Source organism: Protopterus annectens, chromosome 12.part0, assembly GCF_019279795.1.
Source record: "Protopterus annectens isolate FY-2018-M chromosome 12.part0, PAN1.0, whole genome shotgun sequence".
NCBI lineage: Eukaryota > Metazoa > Chordata > Ceratodontiformes > Protopteridae > Protopterus > Protopterus annectens.
The window spans coordinates 1,187,942,264-1,187,954,834 of record NC_056746.1 but is presented as its reverse complement, the minus strand read 5'-3'; the positions used below and the strand labels follow the sequence as shown (position 1 = coordinate 1,187,954,834).

The 12,571-nt window shown below is 41.6% G+C and overlaps 1 protein-coding gene across 3 annotated transcripts in view; it reads left to right on the top strand.

The window, feature by feature from the left end:
• Positions 1–8,451: 8,451 nt before the first annotated feature.
• The window catches only part of LOC122817080 (ankyrin repeat domain-containing protein SOWAHC-like), an 877,444-nt gene continuing 873,324 nt past the window's right edge, over positions 8,452–12,571 (top strand). The window contains exon 1 of one of the 3 annotated variants that reach the window (XM_044090234.1): positions 8,452–8,954. In XM_044090234.1, the coding sequence (XP_043946169.1) occupies positions 8,948–8,954 (7 nt within the window). In that variant the 5' untranslated portion in view covers positions 8,452–8,947. Of the gene's footprint in view, positions 8,955–9,832; positions 10,265–12,571 lie in introns of those variants that run through there. The other 2 variants (XM_044090232.1, XM_044090233.1) reach the window with 2 other exon arrangements.

Genomic DNA, 12,571 nt, shown 5'->3' with positions numbered 1-12,571 from the left:
TCAGAAGGAGGCAGCGCTGTGTAAACCATTGTTCAACTGTGTTAAACACCTTTTGGGTAAGGGAGTGAAGTGCAGATACTGATGTGGCTGAGCATATAAGTGTGGAGTCGTCTGCGTATTGAATGCAAGTAGCTTGGGGCATTTCTAGGTGAAGGTCATTAATAAATATAGAAAACAGAAGAGGTCCTAATATGGACCCTTGGGCGACACCAAGGTTAACAGGCAGGTGGGTAGATAGAGTATTATGCCAAAGAACAGTCTGTTGTCTGTTTTATAAGTAGGACTGGAACCATGTTATAGCTAGTGCAACTAATGACAGGGATTTGAGGATATTTATAAGTATCTGGTGATTCACCATATCAAATGCCTTAGACAGATCTATAAAACAGTGCAGAGGAAATCATATTGAGGTTACAGGTTTTGTTGATATAGTCAGTAAAGGAAAGTAGGGCAGTAGTAGTGCTGTGGGAAGGTCTGAAACCATGTTGACAGCTGGACAGTAAATTGTTTTGGATTAGGTGGTCTAGCAATTGCTTGTGGATACATTTTTCTATGATCTTTGCCAAGGGAGAAAGTAGGGCTATGGGACGGTAATTGGAGAATTCAGTAGAGTTGCCTCCCTTATGTAGGGGGGATAATATGGGAGACTTTCCAGATTTTAGGGATGAGTCCTTCACTGATGCTTCTGTTGATGAGAATGGAAATGGGATAGGCAATGGACTTGGCTGCTAACTGTAGATATTCAGCGGGTAGTTGGTCGGCTGAAGGAGAGCATGGTTTCAGTTTTAGGAGAAGGGTAAGAATAGATGTTGTTGGGATAGGTTGGAAGAGAAATGGAGGGGTGGGATAGTGTTAGAGTTAGTCAGAGTTAAGTTTTGAGTAGATAACTGACTGGCAAGAGTTTGAATGGCCTCAGTGAAAAAGGTATTAAAGGCATTAGCTGTCTGCTTGGGATTCTCCTGGTCTGTGCCTTGTGGGTTTGGTGTGATGGATTGCCCTGGGTGTAGTAATTGGTTAATACTTGCCCAGAACTTTTGTGGTTTGTTATAGTGAGTCTGCTGGAATTGTAGGTAATAGTTAGTTTTGTCAGACATGATAGCTTTTTAGTGCTGTTTCTCAGTTGTCTGAAGTTTTGCTGGTCTACAGGGTTTTTACTTAAACTATATTGATTCCAGGATTTATTTCTGAGATGGATTTTCTGCTTGGTTTCTTTTGAGAGCCATTGGACAGATTTAGTTCTCATTCTGATAGAGCGGGTTGGTGCATGGTGGTCTAGTATGGCTAGGAAGTTAGAATTAAAGTAATTAACAGCTTCCTCAAGTGGGAGTTTTTTTTAAGAGAAACCAGTTACATGCTCTTAGTTAATTTTGGAAGAGATCGGGGTTAAAGCTTTTCTTGGTTCTGATAGTCCTATAAATGGTTGGAATGGGTGGATTGGTTTTATGTCTGATTATATAGGTAAGTGAGTGATCACTTATGTCATCAGGGATAGTTCCAACTTCGTAAGTTTGGGCATGGTTATTTATGAGAATCCAATCTAAGGTACTTTCCTTCTTATTAGGCTTGTTTATCCTGGTAGGAGAGGTAATCATTTGAATAAATTCAAATAGGTTTATATGGGTGGTAGGGTGGCTACTACTACAGCTCTTCCAATCAATGTTAAAGTCACCTAGGATAATGGTTTCTTGGGGTATGTTCTGAGATAACCAGCATAGGATGGATTCTAAGGTGGCAATGTTATTACCAGGAGGAAGATAGATGCAGATAAGATAAATAGATTTGAATGTGTTGAAGCTTGGCTCATAGGTTCATACTAGGCTATCTGCCCTAGGGCATTTATAAGCCTAGTCAGAGTGTGTTTGGCTTTTGCCACCCATTTTAAATTAATTTTGCTATGCATTTTTTTGAGGTTAATATACTGTGCCTCTGTCTAACAGTGACACAGAAGTGATAGCTGGGGTAAACCTACGATCTCCCATCCACTCATCAAGATTCCTCTTGAAGAGAGTCAATGTGGGACTCTGCCTAACCTGGACTGGGATTTTATTCCAGAGTGAAGGGAGCCTCTGGGTTATGAATCTGTCCCACCAGCATGTCCTATTTATTTCAGTGCTGAGGTTCAAGTCTCTCGAGCGAGTAGCTCGATGGGATTTGGATTTTCTGAGGTGCAGCATGTCCATTAATTCCGGGTTGGACATGGCATTATACGTCAGGCACAGATCGCCTCTGAGCAGGCGGTATGCCACTGAGTAGAGCTGGAGTTTCTTTAACCAGGCAGCATATGGCATCTGTTTGAGCCCTTTGATCCTCTTGGTGAGGTACTTTTGGGGTCTTTCCAGTTGCTGCAGGTGTCTGGTAAGGTACATCCCAAAAGGGGCATTGTACTCAATTATGGACCTGATGAGGGATGAGTAAACAGGTACGATGACCTCCCCTGATCTAGATGTGAATCCCTTCATGATTAGGTGGGCTATATAAAATGTTTTTCTAACCACTTTGGCCACGTGGTTGTCAAATGAGAGATTGCTATCAACTTGGGTCCCCAGGTCCCTAATGACTTCTTCTGTACTTAATGGATTACCACCTATGTGGTAATTTGTGGGCACTTTGTTTTTGCCAAAGGGGATGACTATACACTTTTTGGTGTTTAGCTTGAGGCCATGGCTATGGCACCAGTTGTCTGTTTCTATGAGGCCCTTTTGGAGGATGCTTGTGTCGGCTGGAGAGTTGATTATGGCGCCCAGTTTGCAGTCATCTGCGAACTTGGTCAGCCACAGTCCTTCCGTGTTGGCCTGTACCGAGAAATATATACCGAACAAGAGAGGTCCCAGGACTGAGCCTTGTGGGATGCCACTTGTAACTGGTTTGGAGTCTGACATGGCTCCAGCAATTCTAACCATGTGGGTTCTGTCCTTGAGCCAGTTTGCCACCCATCTAGTGACATAGGGGTTTATATTTAAGCTGGTGAGCTTATCTATAATGCCCGAGTGGGGTATTGTATCGAAGGCTTTTGCGAGGTCCAGGTAGACTGTGTGGACCACCTTCCCCTCGTCAATGGCCTTGGTGACTGTTTCAAAGAAATCGACCAGGTTTAAGAGGCAGGATCTGCCCTTAACAAAGCCAAACTGGGTAGGACCAGTGTCTGTAGGTCCCCAGTATCTTTATTTCTGAGGTCCATGATGATCCTTTCCATAGCTTTGCAGACCAAGCTAGTCAGGCTTATGGGGCGATAGTTTCCAGGATCCATTGAGGCACCACCTTTGTGGAGAGGGACCACTGTTGCTGTACGCCACTCTTTGGGTACATATCCTGTAGTAAGGCTAAGATTGAACAGTAGTTTTATGTTTGGGTTTAGCTCTTCTTGGAGTTCATGTAGGACAGCCGGGACACCATCTGGTCCCATTGATGCTGTGTTTTTGCTTTGGAGAGCGGCTCTTACCTGAGCATCTGAGATGTCAGGGGCAGCACTCTGTTGGGATAGATATTTGCTTTTGGTGGGGAGAGGGGAGAAGTTTGCACTGAACCTGTCAGCTAGGATGTTGGCAATGTCTGTGGGCTCGGTGTATTTTTGTCATTTTGGACTAATTCTGAGCATATCTGGGAATTCCCACCCAGGTTCCTAACATAACTAAAGAAAGCCTTGTGATTATCCTTAGTGTCCTGTGAAATTTTTCTCTCATAGCTGGCCTTAGACGATTTTATGAGTGCCGTAGTTTTTGCTAATACTGATCAGAGATGCCTTCCCTTTTTGGGATTTTGCTCTATCATGTAGTAGCTTCCTCCTTCTATTGTATAGTTTGTTTATGGCTGGGGTCCACCAGACAGGACGTCTGCCTTTGGAGGATTGGGTCTTGGTTTTATTTGGGATTGCATGATCCATGCATTCCTGAAGGTGTTCATAGAATGCGTTTATAAAGGATTCTGCGGTCTGGGCCGTATTTTCCACAGGCCCGGGGGCTTTGAAGGATTTCGCCTCGGTTTTGAGGCGTGTGAAATTTTCTTTAGAGAAGTTTTTCACTGTGGTTTTCTGGGCAGGGGGTGGGGTCGGGATGTGAATATCCAGTGAGATTAGTTTATGGTCTGGTAATAAGGATTTCAGTGTTTCAGCAGTTTAAAGTCATAGGTGGTAATCTGTAATCCAGATTTAAATAGGATACCTATCCCAGCACCCTTTTTGGTTGCATGGTCAAGTCGTAAAATATTATAACCGGGTGGGATGACTTCTGTGTCTTTTGTTACAGGTTTTAGCCAAGTTTCTGCTAGACAAAGGATGTCAAAGGAGCAGACTTCTAAGAGAGCATGTAGTTGTGCAACTTTGTTATTTATGCTACGTATATTGAGGTGTGCTAATAAGAATGAGTTTGGTGGTTTGGTAAGCGAATGCATAGTAGAAGTGGTGGGGTTGAGGAGTAGATTAATTGTGTCAGTTGGGCCTGGGTTTGGGTGAATGTCTCCATCTTTCAAAGATAGGAGTACTATTTTCAGTCTAGGATTTGGGAATTTGGTATATGGATGTAGGTATTTCCTGGAACTGGGAGAATTATATTTAGTGTGGGCTGCTCTATGGTATTGTGCTAGTAGATAGCTGGGTATGGATGTTATGTTAAAATGGTTAGTGAAGATAGGTAGAGAAGGAGAGGTAGTTAGCTTATTGGGGTAGTGAAGGTGTGGATATAATGGGTGTTCATAGGAGGTTAGGAAGTAGGCTAATGTTAAAGGAGTTAGAAGTGTGAGTGTGAGTAACATATGTAACAGGATTGAGGTTGGTAGTTTATACATTTTGAAGGGTGAGTTGTAGGTTTCAGCTGTGGGCAGCAGGAATAATAGGTGAGGAGAGAGAGAGGTGATGGGTGAGATAGGGAGTGGTGATTGAAAGGAGGGAATTGCAGTGGCTGGCCAATAGGAAGGTTAATGTGATAGATGGGAGTGAGAAGGGGTGTGGTTAGATAGTGTAAGAGTAGGACTATTGGGGGTGTGTGGGGATTGGGGGTAGGGTAGGGGAACGGAGTGATCCTGTAGGGTGAAAGGAGTGGGTAGAGACAAGTAAGTGAGGAAATATCAGCAAAACCAATCTGTGAGTAGCTGACTACTGAGGTACTTTCAGTAGATACGGGTAAATAAAGAGGGTAGGAAACAGTGGTAGTGATAGTAAGGGATAACTGAGTGCAAGTATGTAGTAAAGTATTAGAGTGGGAAATACAGGGCTGTAAAGAGGTCCTAAGACTGGGCAGTGGAAAGTTCCTTAGGCTTTCTTGTTAGTTTAGGGTTTGATCACTATTTCAGTTTCAGTTCAATTCTGGGAAGAACAGATAGGTGTACTAGGAACTAGCCTAGTGTAGAGTGCCATCTAGTGGGCAAAAAATATATTACAGCCAAAAACTAGAGAACAGGGATGGATGGTAAAAGGTTTGAGAAGGCTCTATAAACAGTTGCTGGAGATAGTGCAAGGATAGGAAAGAGTATAACTATTAAGGGGTAGAGGGAGTGTATGGCTACTGGGTATCCTGGCTAGGTAGCGTGCTTGAAAGCATGCACAAGTTACAAGGCAAGTGTTCAGCTTTTACCGCTAGGTTTAGATAACGCATACTTTCTTGCCTCCTTGGTAGCAGGGTTCCTAAGCAGGACGGCAAGTGTCTTTCTATATGGATCAGATGATTAGAATAGTTTGCAGGGGTCCTTTCACCAGGTAGTTAGACTCTCAAAACCCTAGTGCAGGATAGTTGAATTGAAATCTAGGAACGGTAGGGAGAAGAGACATAAAGATGGAGAAAGAAAACAGCCGTTTACACAGAAATTAGGGTAGTGAATACAGTATATCAGTTCAACAACACACATATACATTCATTGCTAAGAGTTCAGGCAATTAGCAGGGCATGCTACTGTATCTGAGTCTAGAGGCATTAGTACACTTTAAGCTAACAAACGATAGGGTAGAGTTCAAGTAGATTAACACAGTCTAGCTAAGAATGCCTTTTACAAAGTACAGCTATGTTCTACTAGGCATACAATAGTATAAACAGTGAGCTCGGAGACTCTGAGGCTATTTGTAACATAGGATTCAGGTGGTAGCAAACCTTGAGGTATTATATTTAAATTGTTTCCTTGCTATCGACAACAATAGTACAAGAATATGAAATAGCTTTACAGGTCAAGTAAATAATTTCCACATTGCATAGAAGAATATTATACTTATTATATTAAATGAAGTCAAATGCTAATATCAAGTAGCAAGTGACAGCAACATGTATCACCGCTCATGCAATTCTGAGGTACCGCAAGCACTTCATCACTTCTATAGTTGCCTCGCTTGTGTTGAGAGTAACAAACAGGGAGGCTGCAGCTTGTTGCTTCCAAACGCAGATCTAGGCTAGCATCACCACTCTAAAGCTTTATTCAAATGCCATGCTACCACGGGCAATGTATACGTAGCAGTGCTACCCTAATCCTGATGATGCCCCGATTGTTCACTAGCATGAGTTCAGCTCAATGTGGTCAGGGAAGATAATTTTATGCCCAGTTCCAGTTATTGTGCGGAGATTATAATAGCGCCGGGAGAACTACACCTTTATGTTTTGATAACTTCCAGAGTGTTTTGTTAGGAAAAACTAACTGGCGTCTGTATCTTTAAAACTATTGGAAGCCAGGGGAGGCCAGTGTGACTGCCTTTTTAAGAGCAAAGTATGGCAGTTTCACTCATAGTTATGGATAAGTGGTCACAGTACGAGAAGCGATACAGCAAAATCTGGGAAAAAGATGCACATTAAAGTACTGGATATGCAGTGTGCCTGGTAATGATAGTATTGCTTTCTGCCAGTATTGAAGATGTAACATCTATGCCCATCATGCTGATTTAGTTAATCATGCTGGAACAATGAAACATAAATGGAACACCGCACCATTTTCAAATGCACAGACTTTACATGATATCGGCTGTCATGTAAAAACTGTAGACAGCACTGTCAAACTAGTTGAGTTGATGTTGGCAGCATATGTTGTGTGCCATTCCAGTATTGCAACAGTAGATCACATATGAGAGATTGTTCAAGACATTTTTGGTAAAGACATAGCACTCCGCCAAACTAAATGTTCTGTACTCATCAAGAATATTCTTAGCCCAGCAGTGCATGAAGAATTAATCTGGGACTTAGTCCAGTTAGACAGTAAGGAGACGGCCTACTCCTTAATAATTGATGAAAGCACTGACACTGGACTGAAAAACAGCTCTGTGTGAATGTGCGATACTACAGTCATTCACTAAGCTCAGTTGTCACAACATTTCTTGGAATAATATCACTTGAACCGAGAACAGCAGAAGGAATATTCAGTGCAATTACCAAGTTTCTTGAGTCAAATAAACTACCATTTAACAAATGCTTGGGCTTAGCAACAGATGGCTGTAATACTATATGTGGAAAAAATAATTCAGTTATAACACGGTTTTGTGGTTTGCCCAGATATTGTGCACATAAAGTGTATATGCTGAAGGGATAGGTTCCTGACCCAGAGACTCCCCAGACTCTGGAATAGACTGCTCATACATGTCAAGCAGAGCACCTCTTTGGCCCTCTTCAAAAGGAACCTTGATGATTGGATGGGAGATAGGAAATTCACCTCGGGGATCACGCCAGTCACCCTGCTAGACAGGGGTGCGGGGAATTAAATACTGAAGAAATAGCCAGGGAATTGTTATTGCTAGGCTTGTATAGGCCCTAAGGACAATGGCTTAGTACCAACCTATGAACCTAAGTCAACTAAGGTCATCTCCTACACTAAAGGTGATACCAAGAAACGTTGAATTCATGATATCCAAGACCTATAACTGGTTTGCCCACAGTACTATTCACCAGCTGAAATATAAGCAATTATTTGAATGCATTAATGTTGGCAAAGAACCACTTAAGATTTTGAAGTTGTCAGAGGCTCGATGGCTGTTTATCACCTCCTGCGTTCAGCAGGTCCTTGATCAATTTGACGAACTGAAGCTTCATTTTCAGATAGCCAAAGACAAGCTGCACGACTACACGGCTGAGCTACTACATCAGATGTTCATTTCACCAGAGAATAAACTTTACTTCCTGTTTTAGTGGCCCATATTACAGGAACTGAACAGAGTGAACAAATTATTTGAGTTAGACAAAGCGAGTCCTGTAAAGTTGCTGACCGAACTGTTAACTTTGTATTGAAACATGATTCAGTAAATTGTGAGACCAACCACATTTACGTTGTGGGGAGCAACAATGGTTTTTGATCTGGAAAACAGGTCTAACCATCTACCCCCTAGCAGCTATTAACTTCGGCATTGAATTCCACTTACTGTTGCATGAGTCTAACATTGATCGCTATTCAGCAGAGCAAATAAAATAACGCTTCCATGATTTTCTGTTGGAACTCCTAAGGGAACTGCGCCAGAGATTGCTAGCAAATGTGCAGCAGCTAGAGTCTTTGGTTGCTCTCTTACCTTCTGTTGTCCTTGGAGTGCAGAAACCACAACTCTCAAAGTTGTCGTTTTTACCATTGTACAAGGGGAATTTGGGAGATCTGGAGCAGCAGTGTATGTTAATCACCACAATGTCTTGGGCAAACTTCGGCGATAACGATGTTGAGCAGTTTTGGATAACCATTGCAAATCACACGGCTGCTTCAGGGGATTTTGACTTTCTACAGTTGGGACATTTTGCTTTGAGTTTGTTGACGATGCCTTTCACTAATGCAGCCGTAGAAACGACTTTCTCTGAAATTAATCTAAATAAAATGAAACTGAGAAACAGAATGCAGCAAGGCATGCTAGAAGCTTTGTTACGCATTTAAAGCTACATGAAGCACAGAGGGATCTGTTGCAATGGATTTATCCCAACAGCAATGCTGAGTAAATTCATTCAAACATTTATTCGACCGATGATCATGGTGATGATGTTCTATCCAACTAATATTTTGCAGTTACAGATAAATGTCAGGTAATTATGATTCATTATATAGTATCATGACAATGATGTAGCTAGGCGTATTCTTTGTACTCTACTAAGTACATTTTTTTTTCTGAGCATCACATTAACATGGCTTTTTTCAGGTCATATTATGTCTACTACTGCCTAAGTGGATGCCTTTAAACAGCTGCAGTATTGCTAATCTAAAAACAATATTTTAATAGTTTTAGGGGGAACAGCTGAAAATGTTACTTGCATTTATTAAGTGCTTGGGAAGGAACATTTTGAGAGATGTCCCCATTTTAAGTGCTAAATTGGCAGGGGGTACTAAGTACTTCCGAGTACAAAATGGAACTTGCTTGCTACACCCCTGATTCATGAAATATTTTACAATTAGTTTTATCATGTTGTCAGCACGTGCAGTCTTTTGTTACAATAAGGTTTATTATGACTAATTCTAGCTGATTATGGCATTTTGTTCTTACTCTTGGGGAAATGAAGAAATACATTGTACTTGTTTTTTTTTTTTTTTTTTTTTTTGCGGGGGTGGTGTGGTTAAGTGGTCCGGATTTTACAAAAGTACCTGGCAACCCTGTTTGTTGTAAGACTGAAGGAAGACGGTCCCTCCCGCGACACTCTTGTGAGGTATAGGAGCAACAAGTGTGAAGATTAATACATTCTGAAAACAATGAAGGCTCGGTGTACCCGAGTGTTGTGCGTGTGTGACACACAGAAAGCTAGAGTGAGAGTATATACATCGTTTAAAAACGCAATATGTATTATATTACTATTCAAGTATAACAGACCGATAGCTTTCTTTTATCGCAATCTCCATTTCCGAATCTTGGGATAAAAGTCCCGAGTGCGCAGACCAAGTTACTTTTTTTAAAGTGAAAAGTCCTTATCGGAGAATGGAAAGTATTTTAAGAAAGAAAATAAGACGCTGTACTCAAATAAGGTAGATTATGAAGCAGTTGGAAAAGTGTCAATGAAACCCATAAAAACTTATACCCAACACTGGTTTCAACGCAACGACTATTGGCCCCTTTAACAAAAACAGAACAGCACGCTTTGTCAAAGCGAGCATGCGTAGTAACAGTCAGCAAGTTAACTCGGGGAGTAAGTGAGTTGGCTGGCTGTTTAATTTGAAGTGGGGATTTGTGTTGGTTTTCAATCGCTGACCCACCGTATTGTGATTTTGTGTTCTACCCGGTTATCCATGGATCTAAACGAAGACTCGATATTACGATACCTGATTACACATGGGGGCACCGTTGCCAATTCTGACATGATGAAGGAATTCCATAGCTTTATCCAGCACAGTGACACCCAGCGACGAGGTAAGTGGGCAGCAGCTATCGGGGATAAGGGTTTAAAGAGAGTGGTACCCGGCCTTTAGTCATCACAGCGACCCCCAGCGACAGTAGATCAGTGTCACTATAAGGGTGTACAAGAGTGCATTTTGGTTGAACGGGTAGAATTTCATAATATCGGTTTTAATATGGAGGTGAGGACAGTTTTTCCAAGTTTTTGGTAGTGCAGTGATCTAGGCATATGATTTGTGATGTCCGCGATCAGTGGCGCCGGGGTCAGATTCTTTCATTTTACTGTACATGGAGTCGTAGCATAGTTCACTGGTCACTTAAAATTGGGAAAGGACTCCTTGTATGGTCTTCCAGGGACTTATTGGCTAGAAGAACTGATACTGTTTTAATTACTGTACTGAACATACTGTAGAAAACAAACTGACGCCAGATGCCTTCGTAGTCTAGCAGAAAGGAAAATAAATAAATATTATTCAGATGTGACAGAAAACGGCAACGCTACATTTGAAACACTGATATTTAAGTAATAAAAACGCAGCACTACTGTACAGAAAACAATGGAATCAATTTCAAAAACAGCGACTCTGTTAAGGATGCAGTTTGTCCAATAAAATATCATATTGTAAAAAATGTCACGTTTAGGATATCTGAAAACACAAGCCTCTGAGAAGTTGCTTTACTTCCTGGACTGTTTTTTCGTACAATAAGTTTGAGCATTCGGATAATTTGTGTTTACTGTTATAAGTACCTAGGATAACACCTAGTTAAAAAGGTCTTTTAAGCACGTCCTTCAGCGTTTCACGTGTGTTAGTAAAACGGGTTTCAATGAGCATGTGTGTTTACAGTGTTTGTGTGCGTGTTGGGTGGGTGGGGGTAATGTGGTTTTGTCCACTCGGCAGCTACCCCCCACTTGTGACTAATTATGCTGCAGTTCTTTCATGTGTTATGTACTGCTTTGTGCAGCTGCATACACCCTCCTTTTTCTAGAGGTGCGTGTGTGGAGGGGTTGCTGTCACACTAAGCTGCTTCATAAAAAAAACACGTGGGCATAGACGCAAATGTGTTTCCTGAAGCCATACTATTAGATGGGGCAGCAGCAGAGTTTCTTTGTTTTGTTGGTTGGGGAGCACAGTGTTGAATTCTCATCTGTATGTCAAGATTTTACTTTTGATTTTGGATAAAAAAAAAAAAAACATTTACTATTCTAACCTGACTGAGGCTTGCCTCTTTTGTTTGTATACATGAAATGTTTTTCCTTGCTTATACATTCTTAAGAAATGTGTTTATTTTGGGTACCTTACTCTTCAGTCAGTTTTACAGTTCAGCACCTTAACCATTGCTCAAAACTTTTCATCCTCCTGAAAAGTATGACTATAAAGTTAAGCATTGAGATGTGATGAGCAGTTCATCTCATGGTAGCTTATCTCTTAAGTGTCATGCTGTGTTCAGTTATGCATCATAATCTGTTGTAATGACTCCATTAAGACTGTGTTGCTTTTTACATGACATGTTAGATGTGAAAATAAGGTACATAAATACAGCTGAGGGTGGAATACAGAACTACAGGAAGTCACGCTAAGAAAGGAGGGGTGCGAAAAAAGAGGGAGATAGAAAAGACAGACCAGGCTAAGAAGGGGCTAAGAAGGAGTACTGGTGGCTAACAAGAATCTAAGAGAGCAGTTCCAGTAGCAAAGAACAACTCCTACCAGCCTTTGGAAAGTGACTAAGCAGATGGCTCCAATAATTTTTTATCTGGTTGCAAAGCAAAGACTGAAAAATAAAGATAGTCATCCGACACCCTTCGGAAGGGATGCCAAGAACAGCCTGATCACCAGTCCACGGGACATCAAAGGCAGATGGAAGGAGTACGTTCTGCAATTTCTGAGTGAAGAAAATCCCTCGGAAGCTGTACTACTACAGATACAGCCTAGGATGAAAGAAGAGCTCACCATAGAAGAAGTAACCACAGCACTAAGGAAAGTTAAGTTGTGAAAATAGCTGGCCCAGATGAGGTTATAGCACACATGATCAAGATGTTGGGTAAGTGAGGCGAAAATGGCTCCGGACCGAGCTCAGCAGTATGAAGAGAAAGATGTATCCCAGATTACTGGAGAATATGCATTCTAATGCCAGTGTACAACAACAGAATAGACATTCAGAACTGTGGTTAGCATAGATAGATAAGGGTGGCCTAATGGTTAAAGTGTTTGCCTTACAAACACAAGGTGCAGGGTTTGAGCCTCACAAGGGATAATTGGCTAGACTTACAGTGGCTCGCAAGGGCTGTTAGCTTAGTACTAACCTATGTATCAAACTTCTGTC